Here is a 26,542-nt window from a genome sequence, read left to right on the forward strand (position 1 = left end):
TCTGTGAAGAAAGCAGACAATAAAGCAGGAAAGAAGCTGTGTAGATCAGTGTGGGAAGGACAGCCAGCACCCCAGACATCAGAATGGTGTTCCTTAACATTCAAGAAAAAGCAAGATTTCACTACAGCAGCCAAACAGGAGAGGAAGAAAAATTCTTGCTGTCAAAATGATATTTGAGTGAATTTTCTCCTTGACGCCCTTTCTTTGTAAAGCATCAATAAAGATTTCCGGGCTTTCGCAGTGGAAACTAGAGATTGCTTCTGCCCTGTTCCTCAGCAGAGGCAGCTACATCTGTCTGCAACATAGGACTTTTCAGAGCTCTTCAAGAGAGGAGGGAAAAAAACACCACACACGTCAGGACAGAAAGAGAAGCTGCTAAGAATGTTTAGGCCAAAGTCCTCCAGAGGTTTACAGGCTGTGGGTCTCTCAGCTCTAGAACCCTACACGAAGTGCCAAAGAGAGTCCAACAGTGAGTTGCAAGCTACATCTCTGCAAATCAAGTCCATTTTGAAGATGCCTCACATTCAGCTTCCAAGAAATCATTAGACATTGTGTGTGTCCATATGTACAGCCAAGGTTAACCCACCAGCAGTGTGACTGTGTGCATGTTTGCGTGCTGGGAGCAGAACGTAGCCTTCTAGAGAAAATCTTCATGCCAACCTCAGAAAAATGGTCACAACACAAGCTAAGAAAACAAAACAAAAAACCTTACTGAAAAAAAAATGGAATAGCTGTAGTGGTGAGTAAAAGGGTCCACTAGCTAATGTGAAATGAGGCCATTGCAGCACAGACCTGCAGCTCCCCTGGAACAAGCTGTTAGTGAAGGAGATGGCCTAGAACATAACTAACATCTAAGATTGGCAACAGCACACCACGAACGCTACCTTCTGCAGGTGCCATCCTCCAGAGTCTTTTCTTTTATCCTACAAAACCTTTAAAGGATTGAGCCCTGACCTCATCTCTGCAATTTTAACCCTTCCTGATGCAAACTAGACCCTGGCTGTGACATCAGGTTGTGGTACAGTCCTACTGTTTGTACACAGTACCTATACTCTGACTTTTATTGCTTAAAATACCAGCTGTGCTGGAAAGACAGAACTGCCCGGAAAAGCAGCTGCTCCCTTGGCAGCAGCCAGGTCAGTGTATGTGGAAGACCAAAGCAGGACTTCTTATAATATAGCACCTAGGAAAATACCTTGAACCCATGGCGAAAACCTTACTGCAGGCCCATGCACAAGACCAGGATCACAGGAACTTTTTTGCTGCCCTCTTCAGCTTGCTCATACTCCTACTCTGAGCTACTGCAGTCAGACTCTGCTCACAGGTTCAAGGGTTACCACTGAGTGACTGTCAGAAGCAGCATTGGTATCTGGTCTGTGCATCTGGGGACAGTTTACCAGTCTCCTCTAAAAACACGATCAGTCGGCCAAGTGCACATGAAGACCCATCTCACATTTTTTTCATGAGTCACGCCACTGCCAGTTGGGCAAGGTCTCCTTCCTCTGCCAAGGCCAGCAGAAGGCTGGATCTTGTCTCTAAATACCATGCTGCCCCCCATGCCACAAGCAGAGCAGGGTCTGAGGCACAACGTGAGCAGCTGTAGTGAGGAGAAAAGAAAGGTTGGGGAGCTGGTGGCCATACGCAGACATCCAACAAATGCTTGTCTGAAGAGTGACTCTTCAGGGCTGACAAGTTAGCCCCTGTTCACCACAGTCAAGAGCTTTGAGCACAGAAAACTAGAAAAAAAATAATAAGAAAAAAGTCTCAAAGACCTCCAGGCAAGTTATGCTTTCAGGTTAATCGTAAACCCTTTGAAAGCCAGGGAAGAGAAGGCATGCTAACAGCCAAAAATCAATTCCCTGCTGGAATAGCCTCATGAGGCACCAGTGGAATACCCTTCTCCAGGCTTCAAGCCAACACAGAGACGTCTGTGAGATACCGTGGTGACAGAGGAAGTGGACAGGATGCTGCAATGAGGGCAGAGGGGAAAAGTAGATTAGTTAACACAATGAAAGCCTGACGATTCTACCAGTCCCTTCCCACACATTGCCCTCCCTGTCATGTTTTCGTAGAGGAAGACCTTTTCAAAAACCAAGAGGGGCTAAATCAAAATATTTATAAAATAACAATTTAGTGAATTTTGTCACAGGGCCCTGCTGAAAGCAGACTCAACAGTTTGTACGTTAGAAGGACACGATCCCTATGCAGAAAGTGCTGCTGGAAGAAGGAGAACTTTGAGTCACTTAACATGGCCTGAAAGCTCTCAGGACATGATGTGTAACAAGGAGAAGCTTGAGGTCCAGGCTGAAATCAGAGAGGAAGCGTGCTGTCTTGTCTGGGCCTGTGAGCGAGTGTCTCAGCACAGTCCAAGAGCCCTGTGAGTCTCTCCCAAAACGCAGGCGTGCCTGGCTCCAGCACTCAGTCCATCTCCATTGACATCAGCCGGCGACGCTCTCGCCGTGTTTCCTGCACTTCCTTCTTGCAGCACCAACGGGAGCTGCAGTAGCCGATGAGGCAGGATAAGAGTCCGATGACAGTGGCCAGACCAATGCCAATCAACAGGGGATACTTGAAAGCATTCAAAACTGAAAAACAGCAAGGAAAACAAAAGTCGTTAGATATCACAGAGAAATTTAAAGATCAACATTATTTGTTCTTGCCTAAAGAGGGAGTAAATCCCACATTTTTCAGTCATGGGCAGGTTAATTATTTTGGAAGGAAAAGCTAATTCTCCTTCTTGATTTCTGTCTTTTGAGGTTTGGGATACCAGTACCTTACTGGACTCCATTACTTCCTTCTTCACCATATTTCTTCCTCCACCATTTCAAAGCTCTGGGGAGGCTATAGGCACCAGAGAAACCTTGCAATGATATAGCAAAGTGACAATAGCTCTAAGAAGTACCCCATTACCTGTTTTTCCAAACAATGGCCTGGCAACAGTTCTCTATCACAGGCAGACTGTGGCTGCCATCTCTTTATAAAACTGTTTCCAAATGGCAAGGACTTTACACTGTGCTTGATTAGAACTACTTGTACAGTACATTCACTGCCACTCAGCCACCTCGCCTAATCAACCTCCTAAGTTGGTGCATGAACAAGAAAGTTGATTTGTAGGCACCTGATGCACACTTAAAAGACAGGGTCAAGAAATGGAAGGAGCTTAGAAAGTACAGTTATGACAGTTATCTGCATAGTAGGGAGAACAAAAGTTTCTGATTCAAGTTCACAGAACTTCTCATTGTGACCTCTCCTGGAAACACTTAGAAGAAAGCAACCAGTTCAAAGCCTCTCCCAAATTCATTCTTCTCCTTAGCTACATGCTGAATGAAGCATCTAGCACACATCTAGCTTCTCACAAAGTCTAGCAACACTTGCAACTCTGATTGTAGAGCAGGCAAGGTATTAAGTGCAGGGAGCAGCATGTCTTGTGGTTAGGAGAGGGAGGAAGGAGTCAGAGCCCTGACGTTTTGTTCCCTGCTTTGATATTAACCATAACATGACTACTTCAGCACACCCCAGCTGCAAACCAGTGTTTCTTCCAGCAGGGAACAGGAAGATTAACACTTGGAGAGAATGCTACACCTTGATTAAAAGATGCCCTGGCTATGCAAAATGTCAGCAAGGCATCAGGAAAAAGAACACTTCACGCTTATGAGTATGACCTATTCAGGCCTACCTAGTCTGTAGAACTTCGAATTACAAATTGAAAACAACAGCAAGAGGATAACAAAATCTAATGAGATTATCACAGGCATCATTAAAAACATATATAGAGAACATTTGTCACAGATTAACATAACAAGGTGCTAAAAATCCCGCAACACACACAGTCATCTCTTACCATCCATTTTCACAGATAGGAAGACAGGTTTGGCTTTGACGGCAGGTTCCTGCTGCCACACACCGGTGGCAGACCGTACCCACGGGGTCACCACGCAGTAATGGTTCCCAAAATCATGGTCCTCGCAGCCATGCACACGGAGACGGAATTCCAGTGGGCTGATTCTCTCCAGGCTGAGGTCACTGCTCCCGTTTCTCCTGCTCTGCGTCACAATCCCTCTTCGGTCCACCGAGGCCAGCAAGACGGGCTCTCTGTCCAGCGCGAAGGAGCGCACAGCAAACCAGGAGACATCAAAAGACATGTCATCTGCATTCAGGGAAAAAGGAGAATTTGGACACGTTGGTGAGCTGCAAAGACTATTCATAGTGCCACTTCTCAGCAGAAAGGTTAATCTGCCAATGGCGTAACCAACACTGGACTGACAGTGGGGGTAGGGGAGGCAGGGAAGAATGTCCTGAACGTGTCCTTTCGAGGAGGATTCAAGCAGTGAACTGCAATGAAATGCACTGACAGGAAGAATATAGCTGCACAGGGAGGGTGACTTGCTATGGCAACAACACAGAGGGGGTTTCTTGCTTTCCTACCTGTCATCCTAAAATGCTTATTTCTTCTCCGATCTAACTTTTCACCAAGCAGGCCTGGTGTCATGAGAAGTGCTAAAACTGGGCTGAGCCTACACTGAAAAGGGAGTGGCAATGCTAGGCATTTGCTAGCAGAGTGATTTGCAATCACTACCTTCACGCAGCAGCTGCACAGCTACAAAATCAGAATGCTCTTTCCTAAAGGCCCCTTCCACACATTTAGTCTGCCTAAACTTAAAGAGATTCTACAAGGAGTAGAAAAAAAATTACGTGCAAAAATATAAAGCATTTGGAAGCAAAGCTTGACCACAATGCTTTTATGCACTATTTCTGCAATTGTTAGTAAGTGTCATGGGCCATCGTGCACTGTGCCTTGTATGAATTTTACTATCCCAGGAGATAGCCTACAAAAAACATTTGCAGCACCTTCCACATTAACCTCGCTGACAGGTAGACAGAGCTCATCAGCACATTAAGCCCTTTTTTACGTTCGTGCAAAATGCTATTGATCCCATTAGCAGATCTCAATCTTAGCCCTATTAGGCTGTTGTTGAGTATCTGCTTTAAAAATCAGCACGCTGCTTTTCTAATGTGAGCTCAGCAATACCTGTCAAAGGGTCTGAAACACGGCGTGACCCACAGCGTAGACAGAAAAGGGCCTCAGATGCCTGCTCGTTTGGTTCAACAGTAGTTCCTCCTTCCTGGCACTTAAACTGATAGGCCCAAACTGGAAACAGAGGGTAGTAATTCTGTCTTGAGTTTTGTGCAGACATTCTGCAAGGGGATTAACCTCTGCACACCTAAGACAGTCCTATGATTTTGGGCATATATCAAACCTTCACTTGCTGGTATTGAGACCTGTGAAAAATACAGCATTAGCAATCTGAAATTTAAAACTGATCTTTCATCTAAGCCCTGAACCTCCTGCTGTACTTAAATTATTTGCAGATATAATTGAAGACAACTTTTAAGCTGTTATCAGGCAAGCTGACATCTTAGGAAGACAGGGAACCTTAGAATAATCTTTTAAAAAAGGGTAGGGACATCCTCGGTTCTGCTACTTGTGGTTACACATCAGCTGCTACAGTCCCTCTTATTGCAGACAAAAACCACTCACTGTTTGTGGTACAATTAATTCCCCAGTAAGGTACACTGTTCTACACACATCTTCAAAAACAAAATAGAAACTTGAGGAAGCAGATGGCAGCACTCAGTCACTCCCAGAGACACTGGCTGACCAAACCATTTGGGACACCAGCCAGTTTATTGCCCTGCCTGCCATGGCCAGCTGCTCCGGGTGACAACACAGAGCCTCAAGAGAGCACCTCGTGTGTTTTGTAGTCCTGTCACGGGAAGAGGTTTCCTGGTCCTACGTGGTGGTGAGCATTGGCCATATGGACCAGCAGCACTCATAACAACCACACTTTGCCACATCATACCACAAATACTACCGTTAATTACTCAGCATACCACTCCGATCCCCTCCCTGGAAAGCAAAGCTAATCAAGATCACCACACACATTTTCAGTTGACAGGACTAAACTTTGACCGCTGCCTTGTGTACTCTCCCAAGTAGCTGTGGGAAACAGGGCCTCTGCTTGAGAGAGCTCCGTTTCTATAAACTACTGTTCATCTCTGTTGCCTGTTTATTCCAAACACAGCATTAACACCAGCCACAGGCAGTCAGGTTGGGCATGACCAATTCCTTCCAAATATCATGAAGGCTGACATTTGCTCCATGCTTCCAGGTACAGTAGGAGCATATGGACACCTTCCAGGCTACGTCCAACTACACTGAATACACGGTTGCATTTACTAAAATAGATTTCAGCAGTAAGTTTAGGAGGGGGGAAAAAATAACCTAGCCTTCAGATTCCCGGGGGATTTACTACTGTTGAAGAACTCCTCTGTTTAAGTCTCACTTAATTTGAGGTTCTCTTCCCTCAATGTACAAAGATGAATGCAGGCACTTGCTGTCATTTTGAAATAGCTGAATCTGTCTTCTGTAATTACAACATGGGACAACAGTATTATGCCAACATATTTTATTAGTCAGTATACACAGTGTGCAATTAGTGACTCACTGCAGACAGTCAGAGGGAGGATTTGGCTCAGAGTGCTCTTTGTCGCTATCCTCCTTGAACTAGCTTCACACAGCAAAGTCATCTGATTCGTTTCTATCTCTCTCATTTTTCATGCTGTAAAAACACAGTAAAATTTAGCAAAACAAGGACACAGATCAAGCACTCTCCAAAGATCAGTGATGGCCATGCCGAACAGCTCCCACATGCTAACAAATCTGCAATTTTACTGACATAAAGAAGGCCAGACGCTAGGCTTCCCAAAAGCATCTGTTTAACTCCACACACCCTTTGTGTCCATGCAGACAAATCAGACACTCAGTTTTTGTCCCCAGTCTTCAAAAAACAAAACAGAACCACTTGACCCACAGACACACTTATGACTACAAAGGTTTCTTTTACCAGTAAGGTCAGGAAGGGACCATGCATTACAGAAAGCTCGTCACTGGGATGTTGTGCTGCAGAAGGCCACCAAGGACCTCAGCACCCACTGCTCGTGCAACCCAGCTCCTTTCATCCAGGAACACAGGGCACTGGATGCTTCACAGGCTCTGTAAGCAGAGTAAGAGTGGTGCCATCCTTCCCCTCCTCAGCTAGTGAGCATCATCAACATGTAAAGCACATCTTTACACACATTTCGATTTAACACACAGGACTAAGCTGTCTGGGTCTCAGCTGCTTCTCTGGCCAATCACCCCACAGAACTGGGAATCCTATTTCTAGACCAGCTCCTAGGAACCATGCACTTCCACTGCTTAGAATGGAGCTCTCTCAGCATCTTGTTACAGCGCTGAATCACAATTTTGAGACCCTTTTTGTTTACTACATTTAAATGAGGTTGAATAGGGCTTCCTAGAGAGCTGAGCAAACCACTTCAAGCCATACAAGAGGTAAACAAGCTGGTTTTGTTAAATTCTCCAGAGTGCCCACTGGGTCCGTCTGGAGCAGATTTAAAAAAAAAATAAATCTCTTTCAGGCAGAGTAAGTAATACTTTTAAATCCCTAAGCACATAGCCCAAGAAGGGGTGATCTGGGAAGTCTAGAGAGATCGTTTGTGAAAATGTGTATTCAACAGCAACATCAGAAGCAGCTTTTGTATCTTCAGGGCACAGAAGTACTACTACTATTCCCCCCTGACACACACATACTTCCCTCATATCAATTCAAAACACCAGCTACGGATGCCAAGCCAAAGAAGCACTTCTTTAGACAGAATGGTTGCTGCCATGTACTGAGCTCAGTAATACACACTCCACTTCAGCGGGGTCTCAAAGAAGCAGAGGAAATTAAACCACGTAGCAGTCATGCCAAAACCTTTTCAACCCTTTTGAAAGTTTCCCACAGGGTGGGTGTGTGTACTCACACACAGCTGTGAATTGCCTCTGCTAGAGGATGGGCCAGCCCATAAGTTATTCTTCTAGCAAGGAATGGACATAAGAAGGGGACTTCCAAAGATCATTGGTCACTTAACTTCTCCTCAGCTCCTTGAAAGTACTTTATTTCTCTGACTGTGGACACAAAGAGGGAGAAGAGCTGGCACCTGACACCTCACCTCACCACTGAAGGTATACATGCTGATCTGCTTGCATACTTTAACATCACACTACATGTACAAGAGCAGAGCCAGCTGGCACACCGAGCACATTCACACTGTGCAGGAAGTGCATTTAACAAAAGATCTTATGAAATTCCCTGATCCCTCTTTGCACACAAGAGGGCCTGTAATACCCCACTGCAGAAGGCCTGACCCCAGAAGAGCAGACCTCTTGAAAGCCATAATGACCCACAGAACAGCAGGATAGCAACATCAATATGCAACTGCTCTGCTCTCCCTTCTCAACAAGTTCCCAAATGGAAAGGCCATGCCGGCACTGTTGTCATCTGTTTTCTTCTAGGAGATGCTGGCAGCTCTTGCTTTTCCTATCTCATTATCTGGTGTAGGCTTTCCCCAACAACATGCCTTATTTCCCCACTGGGATGAGACAGCACTGTTATTTTCACAGTCTGTCTAATGTTTTGGCAATCATTTAAAGTGTAAATTCTCCATTTTGGTTGTGAATTAAATTGTGATACTGACTGAGTGTAGAGACCCATCAGAGATGGGATGCAGAGTGAAAAGCGTTCCCGTTGAATGATTACATCTGGTTGTTACCGGGTGAGGCCTTAAAGTCCTCCTCCACATAACTGAAGCTCTGCTGCCTGTCTCACCGAGAGGACCAGCAAGGACTGGAGAGGGGCCAGCTTCTTAGGCCCAGCTGAAGTGCTCACATGGGACTTCCCCACAGAGACACACAGAGCATGGCTGGTTAGACCCCAAACCTTGCTCTTTCAGCAACTGCAGGCTCACAGCACAGACCAAAATGTTCTCCCTACTTGCCACAGTACCACGCTTCTTTCCTCCTTTCTGTGGGTATCCGTCATGCATGTATCTGCCCCGTTACAGACAAAAATCCACAACAAAAACGACGCCAGCAACCAGAGAGGCAGGGATGTGCCATTTCAATATGATATTACCCAGTTACGGAACGCGTTACAGTGCTGACATTTAAAACTGTGTGCTGGCTGCTCATGATCTCTGGAAAGGGTAATGTTTCCAAATACAGGCATCATCTATCAACTCAACAGACATCCCTACTCTCTCAAGAATTTTCCCAGTTTAAACTTAACTGTGCTGATCAACAGCTCCTTGAAGAGGCCACCTTTTTATTTAAATCCATTTGATTACCCTTATCTTGTCAGTGCTTCTGTCTCGAGCTACCAAGCACACAAAAACATCACAAACCCAACTGCAGCAGAGCACTGATAGGAGAGCCCCACTCTCAGTAAGTGGCATCTTTTCAAGTTTTAAGTGGGTCAGGGATGCTGAGGCCTCTTTCACAAGGCAACCCCAAGCTTATTTTAGCTGTCGAACACCAGGAGAAGCAGCAGCTGCTCCCTGCCAGCAATTACTGCTCTGCAAAGGAAGCCAGATGCTTTGGGTACTGCCTTGCAACAATACCTTTAACAGCTTAGAAACACCTCAACTTCAGAAGATGCTTTCTGCTGAGCAGAAACTGCAGGACGGATGGAGGCATATGTACAGACGTACATTGCTGCAGACTGTCCAATATCCCAGGCTATGACTCTTTTGACAACAATAAAGTTTACTCAGCATTTCCCCCCTACCAAGCATTTCAATAATACAATCTACAGACTTCTATCATTTTTTCACAGGCAGCACAGAACTGTAATCTAGCAAATTGCCTCCCTGCTACACTCAGATTTAACATCAAACAGCCATTCTGCAATTTCAAAGTGATGCACCTTCAATAAACTTGGTACTTCATCTCATCAACTATTACACTAACTAATATTTGCCACACAGCCCCTTTTTTGTAGTGGCTTTTGCATAGATTTCTGTCCCACATGAATCATGGTACCTTTACATTTAGGTGTATATATATTTATATTTAAACACATTTATAGATTTAAAATATATTTTTATATTTGCACATAAAAATAACTTTAAAAGACACACTAAACTCACTCCAAAGCCACATTTTGGATACAATAACCAGAGCTACTCTCACAGCCTTTTGATGAAAAGCAGCTCACGCAACCTTTGGCAAGCAGCTAAGTTTTGAGCAATTCTCTGAACTTTTCAGCCCTTCACAAAAATCTCTCTTTAAAGTGTCTGCTGTCCTTTTCATAGGTACCATGCTTCTTTTTTCTTCTACACAAAAAAAAAAAAAAAAAAGGAAGCTCACCTTTGAAGGCATCAGGAAGTAATGTTCATTTTCAGTATTTAGGCTGCAGAAGTCAATTTTTGTGATTCTTAGATTTACATTAAGCCTTAAATTCACTGTGAAGTTCTAAGCTGACCGGCCAGGTGATTTTAAGATTGGTTTACAGGTAACTTCTTTCTCCTGACAGGCTTTGCCAATGGACCTTCTTTCTAATTGAAGGAGACAGCAATAGTTTTCACGCCCATCTAGTGGTTGCAGGCTGACTGCCAGCAGTGGGGTCAGTTGGTACAGACAGCACAGGGGTTAGGAATAAGAACGCTTTTTTCCCCCTCTCACCTCAGAATGTGAAACACAAATCTTGTTTTAGACTTGGCCATGTAAAGCAAACATTCTCTCCTGTATTTAGCTAGTTCTGTACAACATTAAATGTTCTCAATTCTCCAGCTTCACTCACATGACACGGGGTTATAACTGCTGGTATACAATCTGGAGGCGAATGAGTTACAAGTAAAATATTTTCTTCAAAATACCTGGCTCCAGTGCCATTCCATCCGTTGTGATGATACAGAGCAAGTCTGCCAGTTCACCCTGGTAAATTGTCAGGTTGTCAGAATGCACGGAGACATTAAACACAGGACCTAGAAAAGAGTAACCACAATTATTCATGACAGGCTTTTCTTCAACGTCCAAAAGTATTCTTGTGTATTTTTGAATCGTCCTCTATGTGTTTGCAGAAACGGAGCTTTGAAGTAGGGATAAGCAGTCATGCAAGTTTGGGCAAAATAGTTACCCATTTTTAGACACTAATTGCTGCACTAATACCCAGACTGCCAGACCTGTCACACAACACAGAAGTCGCTGCCCATATCTGCCTTCCACTGTCCTGCACAAAACGAGCCTTTCTTCCACTGGTGACTTGTCTAAGAAGAATAGAGTTCAGGTCCTCTGGCTAATCCAGCACAGATCATTTTGGCTGAAGCTGTCAATAGGAATTCAAGTTAGAGCAAACCAGTAATTTAACCATACAGGAGGTTCTGCTGCAGAACTGAAACACAGACAATACAAGAATGCATCTGATAACATTTTTCTGTGGATTTTCCTTCAGGCTCTGCTACAGATAGCTTCTTTTGTACAAGATGTCTCAATGCCCAAGGGTATAGTAACTCCTTCAGCTGTGAAGTGATGATGATATTGATGAAAACCATTAGGCTGTTATGAAATGCTCAGACACCATAACAACATGTGTGTTTGACTTCTGAGATGCAGAAGATTAAAAAAAAACAACACAACTTGCCCACATTTTTGACAACAACTACATCTCTGGTGCAAAGTTAACAAAACCACAATTCCTCAGACATGCCTACATTGCTAGGTACTCTCCATTTTACAGGGCAGAAAACGAAGAATGCATCAAAATACCCTTAGTGATTTTTCTACTAAAGAAAGCAGAGGAGATATGGAGGAGGAAAGCAGATGCTAACTGTGGCCTCCAGAATGGCTTTGGGGAAAGGGGCCAGGGAACGGAAGAAGGCACTTGGGATTCAGATTTTAGAAGATTTTAGATTTTTGCCTTCTCTGAAATCTCTTAGCTGCCATCATTACCTGGCTCAGCTACTTCTGGGATAGCATCAGCAGCAACAAGAACAGAAAATTAGTTTGTAAACTGTTGGAAGATCTGCCATGCTCTGCTCTTACATGCTAGCAGTTTAAGTACAGGACTTGTAAATTCCAAATCCATTCAAGATCTGTGGCAAACAACACTTCTGACAGAGAACATTTAAGGAAATCAGCCAAGCAGCCCACTTTCCCCCTCCCCTCCCAACAGGTTTTTGTGAAAAGCTATGCCGGTAGCTCACCACGCTGCACACGCTTATCGCATCACTTCCAAACTGAGGTTCTGTACAGAAACTTGGAGATGCCATGAAGCTAGAGCTGTCATTTTTGGTGAAACTATGCTAGACTACAGGGACCTGGCTTGTTTTCTTCAGCAGAGATTACACAGCACACAAAGTAAATTCCAATTACATTGCAATAATTATTCTGTGGCTTCCAAAATCCTCCCCCCACAACTTCCACAGCACACAATCTGCTGTGGTTTGTTACACTGCAAACCTCTTATAGCCCTCTGCCCCAGAAGCAGTGATGCCACCATCTCCCTGGGCAACCTGGTCCAACGTCTGACTGCTTTTTCTGAGAATGTCTCCTCGTTTCCAACCTAAACCTCCCATGGCACAACTTGAGGCCATTCACTCTAGTCCTATCACTGGTTACCTGCAATAAGAGGCTGATCCCCAGCTCCTCACACCTCTAACCATATTCCTCCTGCAGCTGACTTGATTATTCTTTTTCAGATAAAACAAGGTATTTCACTTTTTTGGGGGGTGGGGTGGGGTAATTGTGCAGATAGAGGTTCAAGGTCCCAAGGGACTAGTTGTGAAGGGAGGATGGACCAGGGCACCACAGCCAGCTGTAACCAGCAATGCCTCGTGGCGCGTGTGAACTCTCACAGCAACACAAATGAAGCAAGTGTCACGTCTGCCAGGAACATCCCAGCACACACCGTCTGCTGCACTGATCGAACACAGAACAGCTCCATACTAATCCTGGCCACTGTCTGTAGCTCAGTGTCTACACAACAGCCTGGCAGTGACTGAGGTGACATGTCAGGAGCTTGAGACATGCCCTGGTCCTGCGAACAGGCCCTGGCCTGCCGGATGCTAGCAGAAATCAGGCGAAGGAGATGAATTGCATGATCCCAACTTTGTCAGGCTAAGGCTGACTCCTGCCCTGGCAGGGTGAAGAAGGAAAGACAGAAGGGTACGTGTAGATAGGACATCTTTTCCGGTCTTATTTCTAGAGTGAAAGTCCAGGCATTCAACAGATGCTGGCTTCAAACCTGGCAGGCCAAAACACACTAATGCAGAGCCTCCGGAGTCTGAGCACCCCCGGCCATTGAGTGTCTTTAGGGTAAATGCCAATTTGCTTGGTTGGTCTCTCGGCCAGGAGAGGCCATATCACAGCAACACAGCACCCCATACAGACCCTCCTGTTCTGGGTCACCAAGTACATCTCTAGCCTACCTGCGTGTGAAGAGTCAAAGCTTCCTAGGCAGTAAGAAGGCTGCCTGGCAGCTCCTGCTCGGTCATTTTGTGATCATACTTCCCCTTGGTAAGCCACAAGAAATAATTTCCCTTTGCTTATTTCCCTACGAGGGGGTACATCTAAAAATCACCTTCTGTAACTCCAGAGGAAAAATCACTGCCCTGTAATAGGACTGGATTTTGACAGTGCTCTTCCCTCTCTCTAGCTGAAGAGGAAAATAAATATTATTAATTAAAAGCTTTTTAAAATGTAAATAAACTTCATTACAGTGAAGTCCCCTTAGCTTAGCCTTGAAAACTGCAGCTTTTTAGAAAGAGCACCGTTCTACCTTAGCAATACTGCCGACCTTTCTGCCCACATGCCCCATGCCCTGGACCTCAGGCTGCCCTCAAGCATGAAAGGGCAGAATAAAGCATCTTCACTGATGGTTTTTCCCTCACCCCAGAACTTGAAAAGACAGGAGGCTGCTTGCAACAGACACCTATTTAGCCCTGATCTGGATCAAGACAACTGTGTAACCCCTTACCACCCAACACAAGGTACACTTGCCAGAGCTGCAGTCACTGCACAGCCTGGGAAAGGTTCACAAAAGCTGACAACATGGCTTTATCCCTCGTGAAAAATCTGTCACCCTTCTCTGTCGAAGGGTTCAAGGTTTTCTGTTTGGTTTTATTCTAAAGAAAAAAATGACAAGAGTTTTTAACTTAATAGCTTGTCTGATTTATGTCCCCCGGATTAAATAATTTACTCTGGCTTCAGCTGAACCTGCCTGGCAACAGGATAAGAGAAGCAGGAATGAACTGCATGTGAATCTCAAGCAAAGGCAGCAGCAAACCAGTGTTTGTTAGTGAGTTACAAGTAAAGCCATCACCTTAGCTAACTGGGTATCTTCTTTACTATAGGCTCAAAAAAAGGACTTCAGTTTAAAAAAAAAAAAAAAAAAGACACCAGAGCAAACACAGGATGTTTCCAGACACCTTTCCAATGCTCTTGAGGACCTCCCAAGGCAAACATGCCACAAAATCTTCCACAAGGTGTGGATCACCTTATTTTTTCCCCCCATTACCATCACAACACAGTATTCAAGCAGCCCCAGATCTAGACTCCACCAAGAGCTCATCACACAAAACCCAAGTGGTATCCTGAAGTTTTTACCCCCCAAGTAAAAAAACAAAACAGCAAAAACCCAACCACACACACTCAACCCCAAGCTTACAGCTGCAAGCACTTGGTTAACAGGAAACCCTCAGAAGACAGGGACAACAGCAACATCTATCAGTGTCTCTCCATTGCCATGTCCAAGCGTTTGTACTGTCATAGGAAGGGATGGGGAGGTAACAAGCTCTCCTTCAACAAGACCTGAGTTCATGCCACATGAACATCGAGAAAAAATAGAACTCTGCAGACAGATGATGTGGCTTTTCTCACCTTGCCACCTGTATTTAACAGTTCGAAATCCTGTTGTTGGCAACTACAGGTCACTCGAGAACAAACAAGTTGGAATTTAGTTTCAAGTGCAAGGCTGGCAGATGAAGCATGACTTGCAAAGCTCCTCAGGAACAAAGCAAAGTGTAGGGAGGCTATTCAGGAGGTTGAAAGCTGAAAAATAAGTGGATTTGAGTAACTTCTGGTTTGAACACAAGCATCATAATCTCAGCTAGCTCAGAAACTAAAAAAGCAGACTTACAAAATAAACCAGCATTCCCAATTCTAAGAGCCAAGCATCCATTTTCCCCTATATTGCCATCCTCTACTAAGACCTTTGATTTAAACTAAGCCGAACACTCCATTTCTCACTAAAATGAGGCCGTATGTAAGCTTAGAAAAGTCTCTTAAAAATTCTTCTTAAATAAAGTAATAACAATTTTATATTAAAAAGCAGCTACTGTCAAGATAGGAAAATAAATAGTTTTTGGAATCATTTCTTGATTTCTGCATGCCTGAAAAACTCTACTTTAAAAATAAAAATGGAAGTAATTGAGGTAAATTGAAATTGAAAAATTGGTAAATTGAAATTGATCAATTGAAATTTACTAGTATGAACCTAGAAATGCTTAAAAAGAAACTCTGTTCCAGGATCAGGACCTGTTTGGTTTAATTATTCAATTAATTTACTCAGCTTAAGGATTTATGTACTGGGAAAAAATAAACCTTGAGCCCTGTTTACCTGATGTCACCTTACTCTCCCTGCTTTCCATCACTGCTCAGTAATCCAAACACTTTAAAACAGCAAGAAAAAGAAGGGGGGAGAAAGAAGAATAACCAAAAGCCAGTTAACATCTGGATTTACAATAGAAGAGCTAATTAACCAGGTCCTAGGTGATGTTTTGGCCTTTTCTACTTCACCTCAGGCACTATTTTCTCTGCAAAAACAAGTTCCAATCTCCCCACAGAAAGGAGTTACTTTCATTTTCCAGACAAAGTAGGGCAGAGAAAGGTCAAGTAATCTATCTGGCAAGAGAGATCCAGACCAGGCTGCTCCAGCAATAACCCTGTACCCAGTTCGTTACCCAGCACAGCCCAGCGCAGCAGGAGCAATCACTGCATCCAGCTCCACTTCTTGCAATCAGCCAGCACCACGGACCACAAGGGGGAAAAAACTGATGCAATCCACAAGTTCTCCATCATCCAAAGCATTACTCATATCTGCCCTGGCAGCAGATCTCTGCTCAAAGTGAGGATCCCATGATCTGACTCTCCAGATAACGAGCTCCTTCACCCACACTATTGCAGCCCCCGTCCTCTCCCAGCTTCTTCACAGAGCTGTTCCCCAGCAACTTTCACCCCAAGCGTCATACTAGCCATTACTGGAAGAAGCCTCTAGTAGTTTAGTCTGAGGTTTCTACTTCCAGATACAAATTAGTGCACACAGGCACAAAGGCATACAATGACAAAGCATGTTCCTGCCCATTAACGGTGGCTGGAAAATACCAGCCTCTCTCGCCAAAGAATTTCTGCTGTATGGCCGTTTATTCATTTCCATGATTAAGGTTTCTTTCCTTTAAGAACCCTTCTGCTTTACTTTCTTGCAGCTGAGTATCTCTGGGTCATTGCAGGGCATCATTTCATTTTAATTGCCAGTTCAGCATCAATACTCAGCTCATATTTCCGAAGCTCTTAGTTTATCTCAACTTCTTCCAAAGAGAATGATAATACATTGCTGTGCAATGAGCTCACATGCAGATGTAATCCAGAGTTGAAGATTTAATTGAGACACTTCCCTTCAAGTTCTCTTTTATTTTTGCCTCTCCAGAGCTACTTGCCCTTTGCTGAATGGCACAGAGGAAAGCCAGCTCAGAGCACAGCCCAGCTCCAAACGGTCCCCTCTCATAACGTACTTCTGAATACACAATTAAAAGCTTCCTTCTTTCTGCTTTCCTTCAGGCAAAAGAAAATAAGTCACTTCTGTGGAAATCCCAGTGAGCACAGAGAGGGCAAACACAACCTAAACACTAACCTGGGTTGCTGGGTACAGGCTGAAAGGGATAGAAGATTAAAGGATGAATGCCAAAGAAGAATATATGGCCCCGGGATAAACAATCCAGCTCCAGGCCAGCTGGAACCACTCATACCCAATACCTGTACACAGACCTGTATCAGATAAGCACTCTGATCTCAAGCAAGTTCCCAGCTATTAGAAGCCACTTTTGCTGGCTGGCTCAGCTAAGTCTGACGGTGACAGTCTGCACACACACACACACACACACACACACAAAAAGTCAACCTCTCACATCTGCTGCTCAGCCCTAGCAGTGCAAAGGCACTGGAGCAGCACCTCCAGGTGACCAGGAGAGCTGATTTTAAAAGGGAGAGATTTGGGGCCAGGTGGGCAAGATCATAAGCCTTACAAGAAGCTGTCCTGATAAGCTGGCTTGAAAAGGAAAACAGGAAAAAACTACAGAAAACAGATGCGTTCCAGGCTGAACGAAATGCTGTGTATATATACACACACATCATCTGATGGCTCGATGGGGGAGAAGCAGCATTTGGGCTTCAGCAAGAAGAATGAAATGAAATTAAGAGAAAATCACAAGACAAGTACTAGCAGCTGCTCCTATCCCTCCCAGTGCTGGGCAAGCTTTGAGAAGGGATGGCAGAACTTCTGTTTTAAACTGAGCTGACCAAAAAGCAGCACTGAAGAATATTACTTCATATGGGGTGGCTTCCTCCTGCCTCCTTCCCAAATAAGCTTAGCTTGCTTATAGCTACTGGACATACAGCAGGCATTCATTTCCCAAAACTAGTCTAGTGCTCCACAGTATTCACAAGGCCTGACCCGAAGGATTCTCAAGATCCCCCTCTGGTCTTAAAATACATCCAGCAGAGAACAATCTGCCATTGATTGAAAATATGCAAACTAAAGACTTACGAGGCTCCTCCTTCCCCTCCTCTCCCCCTCCCCCTCCAGTTTATATAATTCTGTAAACAAAATCCACATTTTTTTTTTTTTTTTTTTTTTTAAGTTCAGGAAGTTTCAAACAAATGCCTTTACATTAACATTTCAGATCATAAACTATGTGGAATAAATACGTCCCTCTGCAACAGCAAGTGGAGAAAGAGGAGAGGAGGTCTCTGCTTGCAGCCAGCAAGTTCTGCCTTGAATGGAAAGAATCCGAGCGAGACATTTTCCACAGATGTTCATGGAAAAACATTTCGGAGCACTGCCACATTTCAAGCCCATTGTGGCAGGAAACACTGAAGTTTCATGCGCGCAGTCCCCAGCTCATATAAAATGCTTACAGGCCTCCTGCTGCTCAGATAGATCACGCTGCACGGCGCGTACGCACACCAAAATCCTTCCTTGAAGCATCGCTCGACTCAGGGATCTGGGAGGGAGTCAAGCTGGCAGGAAGGATTTCCAACCCAAGCAAACCTCCCTGCCCCCTACCGAAGAGGAATCAATAAAAACAACCGAGCAAGAAATTCCTCCTAGCACTCAAACCTTCATGTAAAACCCTTTAAGGGCTTCCTTCTGCTGAAAACGCTGCTTCCATATCGATCTCCTCCCCGCTCCATCCCCCACATGGTGCCAGCTGGAAATGCTGTGGCAGCCCAAGCCCTCGTAGTCGGGAGAAGAGAGGAATGCCTTCTGGATTTTAAGTTACACTGCATTAGCAAGGCCCCACCACTGCCACACTTAAAGTGCTTCTCTGCTACACTTCGAGACCCTTGAAGTCAGGAGAACTGTTAGCAAGGTAATTGCACTATCGGGGACAAACACACACATAAACCACTCACCACATATCCCCATCGAACTCTAGATTTAGCAGAGAGGTGCCTTCCAGCTTTTGCAGTTACCTGGAGAGCAACATGCCCCTCTTTGCTGTCTCTGACCCTCTGTTGGTTAGCTTCTTCCCTCCAGTTCTGGGCAACCTCCCGTTTTCCCCAGAAAATCCATCAACCTCAGCAGTTCTGCCTTACACCATTCCCATTGGGGAGAATCTGGCATCAGCTCCTTTTTTTGGAGAACAAGCTTGACAGTTGCCTGTACCACAGGAAGCGAGACAAGGACGCGATATCTGAGCTGTGCTTTTATAGCTGCCCCGCAGCTTTGCCACTTACCTCTGGCTGCCTGACCCGGTCAGAGTTTGTACCAAAGGAAGAAGAAAATTTTGGGGAAAGGAGGGTATGTAAGTAGGGAAGCAAGCCTGCCAGCATCCATTCTGACTGTGCTTGTCGTGTGTCATAATCATGCCCACAGATGAATGTCCAGTGTGGATATCTGAGCAACTACTGAAGGACACAAAGTTCATCCATCAGTTGAATAAAGGTATTTTAAGCCAGATTTGGCTACATGGCGAGGCTATTTTGGGAAACAGCTCTCCAGTAAATTGTGCCTGGATCTCATTTCTGCCTTCATTCTCTAGTAAAGCATGGAAGGCTGACAGGGCTTCAGGACCATCCCTCCCCCGGCTCCAGGAATTCACACATTCCCTGGGCAGAGCTGCGGGCTGCCTCCCCTCCTTCGCTCCACGTGCCGGAAATCCTAGCTGGGCGAGGAGGGAGTGAAAAGAAGCTGATAGCAGAAAGAAGTCAAGACTGTGACATGCACACTTCCCTCCCTTGCATAGCTCATAGGTTTCCCTCCGAACCACGAATATTAATAGCCTCTTGCCAAACCTTTTTGGGGGGAGTTCAAAGTGACATAACGCAAGCAGTGTTGGCAGAGCTACCAAGCACCACTTTCATGCAGGAAAGCCCCCATGTCAGAGCTTGCAGGGGGGAGGTTTGGGCCAGATTTCATCCCTCATGGTTTCTTGCACCAGCCCTTTGTAAGTCTTGCTCTCCCACGGTGTCTGATTCAAACAATAAGAGCAGCAAGGCTGAAGCTACAGCCCACTAAAACCGTATCTCTAGAAGACAAATCTACAGCAATACTCAGCTGTGACACTGTTACTCCAAGAGCCTTTTGGAACATATGCAAACTAATAGGATATTTTCAGAACAGTAACTTACCATAACACTGAAAAGCCAACTGGGATGATCTAGAACTGAGCAGGCACTGAGCTGAGTCCCTGTCCTCTCTTCGCCCAGCTTAGGTCAGGCTGTGTCTTCAATAGGGTTTGTATCGGGATGATACACTTCAGAACTTCTTACAAAGTGAAGTTCTCACTGCACAGATACCCCCTACGTTCAGCTCTTGTCCTTTTCCTTGCACACCAGCTACAGAGAAACTGAGGTTTTAGAAATCACCTGGTGGAGAATGATTACCTTAGTTATGGAGGCAACCAGAAGTCAAGCTGCTCTAGCCTAGTCACAGCTGCTTCTTCCTAAAACCCTTCAGTCCCATATTATATGCAGAGTAATTCAGTTCACGAAGAATAAGGGATGTGAAGAGAGACTTCCACCCAAGCTGTGTTTGTGAATAGCAACAGGGGGGTGCAGGAGGTTTGAGATAAGCAGCTGAGCAGAGAGCTCCAACACAGGATGCACCCTTGGGCTACACCAAGAGCTCTTTAGAAGTGTTCAAGTCATCACGAGCTTGGTTTATCAAATCACAAGATGAAACTCTCACTGCCATTACAAAAACAACTCTGCAACAGTTCCCACCCACGCGGCATGATAGGAAGTCAGCGTTAACACGCACCTTGACGATTCAAACCAATACTGCCCCACTTTCTCTCACCCCCATAATATACCAGGACAGGCACACTTCCCTGGGAAAACCCCACCAGGCAGGGTTTGTTACAAAGGTGAGGGTTTCAGCAAGGATGTGGGGAACAGGATGCACATCTGGGCACTGAAATTCATTCCAACTTGTGGAGCTTTGCAAACCATCCACAAGAGGCCTTAAAGGTCTTCAGCAGCAGGATATACTTGCTGAGATTGTTGAAAAATTGCCATTGCCTTGACCTCACCATTTTCTGCAATTATATCAACGAGAAGGTGTGCTCAGGCAATTTAATGCTATGCTAATGAAGTTTGTTTTGGAACAGAAATCCACTTTATATTAATACTCTTCCAAAGTGGTTGTTACCTAACAGCAACCTAGCAATGAATCTGGCAAATGTGGCAGCAATTATTCCATACTGAGAACCAGCTCTGAGCCTGCAAGACCATAAAAGCTGAATTAGTAAAGGAAGAATTAGTTATAATCGTAACCTTTGGGTTATCGAATGTCTTTCTGTAAACAATTTGTAACACAAAGGATGCAAGTACCACCAAAGGAGACAAGGAAAGCTCCCAGCCATCACACCATCTGGAGAGCCTTTCAATTTCTAAAATAGCAGGTATTGCCCAGAGACAGGGAAACCACTGGAAGGGTGTCACAGAACTCCCTCCCCTTCTGGCTCAGACACACACACACACACACACACACACACACAAATGCTACACCAACCTGATGTCTGGAAGTCTATCTGGATGGGGTTGGATAAGCCATTCACTGCTTCACGCCACATGCCACCACCACCTGGAGACCAGGCAGTCACCACACAGCGGTAGAGCCCAGCGTCAGAAATTTGGGTTTGATACATCCTGTAGCGGAACTCGTTCTCCTGCACCTTCTCCAGAACCACGCCATCCACACGGGTCTGGTCCGTCCAGTCTTCCAACCGCACCACCGAATCCTGGTTCAGGGAAATTATGCGAGTGGTTCCATTGGGATTCGACTGATCTGTCAGCGGCTTCTCTGCCGTGATGAGGACAGAATAGCGCGGCGTCTTGATGTTTTTCGAGGACACTTTGCATGTCATCTCAAAGGTGTGGCCTGCCACGAAGAATGGCTTCAGTTTCACCGCCTCCACAGTCAGCGTGTAATCTGAAGGGGGAAGGAAATAAGCAACAAGGAAGGGGTTAATAAGTAGTGCAGTTATTGCTGCACTTGTTCATCTGGAAGGTTACTAATAAGCAAAATGCTTTTTTTGCAGAGACAAATCCCAGCACATTTATCTAAACACACATGGACATCCCAGAATGCTACTTAACAGCACACAACAGCTTGGGTCGAAATGCAAGGATTCAAACAAACACCATACTCTGAACAGATGATGCAACACACAGGACACAGCATAACCTCCAGGACATTTTTATTTAAGAGTATGGATACTAGTCAGATGAGACTTGGAGCCCCAGTTTGATGTTGGATCTGGAAAAGCCCCATTAGCGACAGAGTACAGGGACGCTGATGAAGTACTTGTGACTAGTGACAACAGCTGCCACTGACTGAATCTGCAGCACTTAGTAGAGCTGCTTTTTATTTCTCTTGAAAAATTCACCCTAACAGCAATCCAGACACATTGAGCTGAACCCCCCAAATCATGACAAGATTGCATGACAAGAAAGTTGGCGTTAACATGAGAACCCATTGCCTCCAGTACACTCATACACACACTGCTCTTGAAGAGGTCAGCACACATCCGCCTCCACAAATGCTCTTTTCACTCGATTCTAGTGCATTCACCTGATTACAAGCCTAACACAGACCTTGATGTGTCCCCAGCAGTTTGGCACCAGCAACGCTTACTACTTGATTTCATTCCCTTCAGCATCCTCCAAGTATGCAGGCTCTCAATCCCAAGAATCCCTTAATTATAGGGTTTGGGAAAATTATACATCTAGGAGCAAAGCCTCAAGACAAAAAAAAAAAAAAAACAAAAAACTCACAGTGAGAAAATGAGAAAATGAAGAGTGCCTGAAATTATATCTAGATAAAAGGAAAGGGAGTTGTTATTTTCCTGGCATTGTGATGAAGAGACATCCTGCACATCCAGGTTCTTCCTTAGGAAAGAAGGGCTGGGGCAGAGCACACAGCTTACAGCAACATCCCATAGCAGCAGTATTGCAAGAACTTGGCCAATGCAGCTTTCTGGACTTCACTACAGCATATTCTCCTTTCCCCTCCTTATGAAAAATGGGCCCAGACGCATCAAACAAAATCTCCACACATCACCCTTACACAAGGTGAAACTTCTCAGGATAAGGAAAATAAGCGATAGTAAGACTGCAACGCTTTCCCCAAAGTGAACTAAACGAAGTAATATTTATGCCCTCCCCATAAGAGCAATGAGATACTTGTCAAGATTACATTTTGCAGTGTTTTGCCTTCAAGCAGCAGTTTTCACAATGAGTAAACACGGCCCGCAAGATGAGAAACCTGGTATGACAACTTTAAATCGGTACTGTATAAAGCAGATCACAGTACAAAGCTATATAAAGAAACAGCAGGGGCAGCATCAAGTGGTCTCGCTGAGCACAGAATTATTTGATACTCCACACCAGCCTCCCTTGTACTTCCACCCACTAAGCAAGTGGGAACGTAAGGGTTGCACATTTAAGCACTGAGGGTACAATCACAATTGAAGTTTTGTGTGCATACATCCCCTGCTCTCCTGGGTGAGAGCTCATCTCACATCTGATTCTAGACTACAGATCTGTTTTTCTCATTCTGTGCCCTGAGACTCTAATAACACCCTCTTTATAAGATGGTAGCTTTTGGGATCCCAGCACAAATCAACTTGGCTCATATCTTAGGAATATAGCCTACAATCATACTTTTGCCCCAAAAGCAGAAGCACAAACAGCTAACCATACTTCTCTGCCTTACTGCTGCTCACTAGACCTTGTGAGAAGGCTCTGGGCAAAAAGCTTCCTGATGCAAATGTCCATTGTGCTTCTGATCTCCATGTCAGAGAGCTGAGTCCTGGACACTGAAAAAGAAATCTTGCACTTGGTCTCTCATACATGTACATAAGGAAAATACCTTAATGTGACAAGAACAGTACAGATGTAGCTGAGAAGCTGCAACCCTCCCTACCATCTGGGCTGCAAATGGAATACTTTAACTATTCTCTGAGACACAGGTCAGGAAGCAGCACACAGGGAACTGTCTTGTCCCCAGCAAGGACCAATCCAGCTTTGTTCCCAGTTGTTGTTTTCTTGGCTTCCTATTTGAGGGCAACAGAAAATGCTGCTTTGACCAATTATTTTTGTTAAATAAAAGTAGTAATGGTAGCATGAAAACGCAGCAATGTTGTCTGTAGAGTTTGTGGAAGAGAACATCTGAAGACCTGCAGTGCAGCTGGATAACAGTGGTTGAATACAAAAGGGTTAGAAATTAGGATGCTGAACAAAGGACTGGGAAACATCCTTCTAGAAGTCCTTGCATAGGATTTTTCTACCTTTAGAAAAAACCTAAAGCCCCTTCATCCTTTACGTTGGATGAATACCACAGAAGGCAGAGGCACATTCTCTTATGTGAGAACATAAGAAATGCAAACCAGAATGGAGAAGGGGGCATGATAAACAACACCCAGAGGTGCTGAAGTGTTTGTTGTTTGCTAGAAAGCAAAATATAGGCCAGAGAGGTCAAAGAACATTTTCTTTCCAAGAACTACAGCTTGATACCTCTTTTCTAATCTTCTGAGAATTGACAAGAAAGCAGTGTCTGTGTCTTGACTACTACTGTGTACACTTGCCCCTCCATGCAGGCACACACACACAGGCAAGAGCCTCTCTGTCCTGTGCAGAGTCTCACCTCCTTCTCAACAAGCTCTGTGTAAGAAAAGCAGGACAAAACATACCCCTGTCCATCGCACACAGGAGGCTGCAATCTGCAGAGTTTGTTGGAAAACACTAGGGGAAGAGAACCTATATAAACCATACCCAAAGCTCATAACCAGTTTGGGTCCTATTACAAGACAGAGGGCTAGCAGAATAAGAAATCCTGGCCAAATTATTTAGATAAAAATTGAGCAAACTGTACTTTGGAGCTTGGCAGCATGTGCTGCTGCCTTCCATCCCGGGCCACTCCAAGTGGCTAACCCACACTAATTCTCTTGCTGCTCCCTTCGACTAAGCGTGTGCTCAGCTTCAAGGATGCTTCCTGGGAAATGACTGAAAACAGTTTTCACCTAATCTGTCAGTCCAATTGCTAGAGAAGCCTAGCAGCTAAAGGGCAAGGAAACAACAAACATGTTCCCTGTGCTCCACCAATTCCAGTCTGAAAAGAAGCAGCAGCCACAAGTAACTAATCTCAGAGCCTAATGCCTTGTCAGCAGCGCCAGGTAACACCATCCCAATATTCGTAAAAGCTGCTTCATCCCCCAGTGCACTGAACAAGATTGGAAGTGGAGGGAATGCAGCAGACATTAAGGTAACGACAGTTTTGCCTTCGCAGGAGGCGGCGGCTATATGGCACCCCATGGTACAATCGTAGGCCCAGTAGCTCGGATACCATGAGCACTGAAAGCACAGCCGGCACGCTGCTGCCTACACCACGGCCTGACACATGTATACACGAGGCAACTGCTCTCACTGCTGCACACCTCCCCCCCATGTCGACTTCACTGCCCTGCTCAGCTCCTAAGCAATGAGTACAACCACTTGGTCCTCGTGCAGCCAGGGGAAGAGGAGCCCAGGGGCTCCTGGCTCGTGTACCTACTGTAACGCACTAGCTTGTTCTCAGGCCCAAATTGGCACATAGCGTGACGGAGTGGTGCCACAGGGATGGGGATTTCTCTGCATGTCTGTACTGAGCAGTGTGTTACACACCAGCAATTGCAAAGACAAGTGGGTAGAAGAAATATCACCTGCTCCCTGCTCGCAGGACTTTCTGCAAGATGAAGATGCCCTTGCTCCCCATTAAACTTAATGGAAGGTCCTGAGCAAACGTTTAGGACCAGTAACATTCTGTTAAATACAATTACTTTGCAAATTAAAGACAGAAGTATTAACAAAACCCCAAATAATAGTATCTTTGGGATATGGAGTTTCAATTAAAAGATAATGCTCTCTTTTGCTAAGGCTTTCATGCAGATCTAAAGCTGACAACACTGGTTTAGGAAACGAGCACTGATTCTGCATTCCACTGCTAACAGCACCTTTGTTTTAAATGTAGGTAGCACTCACACTCCAACTGATATATAAAATAATCTTTTCAAACTATCAAACTTCTGTGTTCAAAATAATCTACAGAACCAGTCAAAAAAAAAGTTTCCCTGCCTTCCCTTACCCCTTTATAAAGTACAAATCCCAGGAAGTAAATAATCTGAATACAACAACACATTTGATGCTTTCATATTTGGGACAAAGATGCTTTGTTGCCGTTGATGGGGGGCATTAGGTAACAAAATAAAAAAGCAAAGAAACAGAAATCAGGCAGACCATGTCAAAAGCAATGGTGATGTGCAATCAGCACTTGCAGAGCTGAATAAGCAGAATGACACATGAGCTTTACTACTCCCAACGGATAGAACAGAAGAAAAAAAAAAAAGGATAAAAAGCCTCAAGTGAAAATGGGCAAGCATACAATTTATTATAAAACACAAGGAAAAAGGACTTTGACATCCTCGTGTGATGTTTACATTTCAAGCCAAGGCCTGTTATCCTCAACACCCCTCTACTGACTGCCCCACGGATGCAACAAAATCATTTTGCCTTTCTCTGATACTCAGAGTGAGATTTTTCAAAGTCAGATCTCTCTGAAGTCCTCTCCACCCCCAGCACTGCTCTAAAGTTAACACAGACAATGCAAATAGTGAAATAGTTGGAAGAAAAGCCTCTATGTAGGCATAAGCTATCCAAGGAACAGGCAAATTTCGGTTCTCTCCTTAGGCAAACACGTGGGAGCCTGGCTGCTTGCTTTTATAAGCATTGGGAGCAATTCGGGACTCAAATCACCAGAGATACTTGTCAAAACAACAGTCAGAGAGCAGAGGCAGCAGCACATTAACTCCTTCATAGTTGGTGCTGCACCACCAGGCTCACAGCCCC

The 26,542-nt window shown here is 44.8% G+C and overlaps 1 protein-coding gene across 1 annotated transcript in view; it reads right to left on the reverse strand.

The window, feature by feature from the left end:
* Positions 1-2,418: 2,418 nt before the first annotated feature.
* Positions 2,419-26,542, reverse strand: part of PTGFRN (prostaglandin F2 receptor inhibitor) — a gene marked incomplete at both ends in the record, with an annotated part of 62,209 nt that continues 38,085 nt past the window's right edge. Inside the window, 4 exons of the mRNA XM_084306024.1 lie at positions 2,419-2,585; positions 3,842-4,147; positions 10,759-10,866; positions 21,171-21,590. Coding sequence (XP_084162150.1) covers positions 2,419-2,585; positions 3,842-4,147; positions 10,759-10,866; positions 21,171-21,590 — 1,001 coding nt within the window. The remainder of the gene's footprint in view (positions 2,586-3,841; positions 4,148-10,758; positions 10,867-21,170; positions 21,591-26,542) is intronic.

The sequence above is a fragment of the Netta rufina genome, assembly GCF_964035555.1.
Source record: "Netta rufina genome assembly, chromosome: 1".
Classification (NCBI taxonomy): Eukaryota; Metazoa; Chordata; class Aves; order Anseriformes; family Anatidae; genus Netta; species Netta rufina.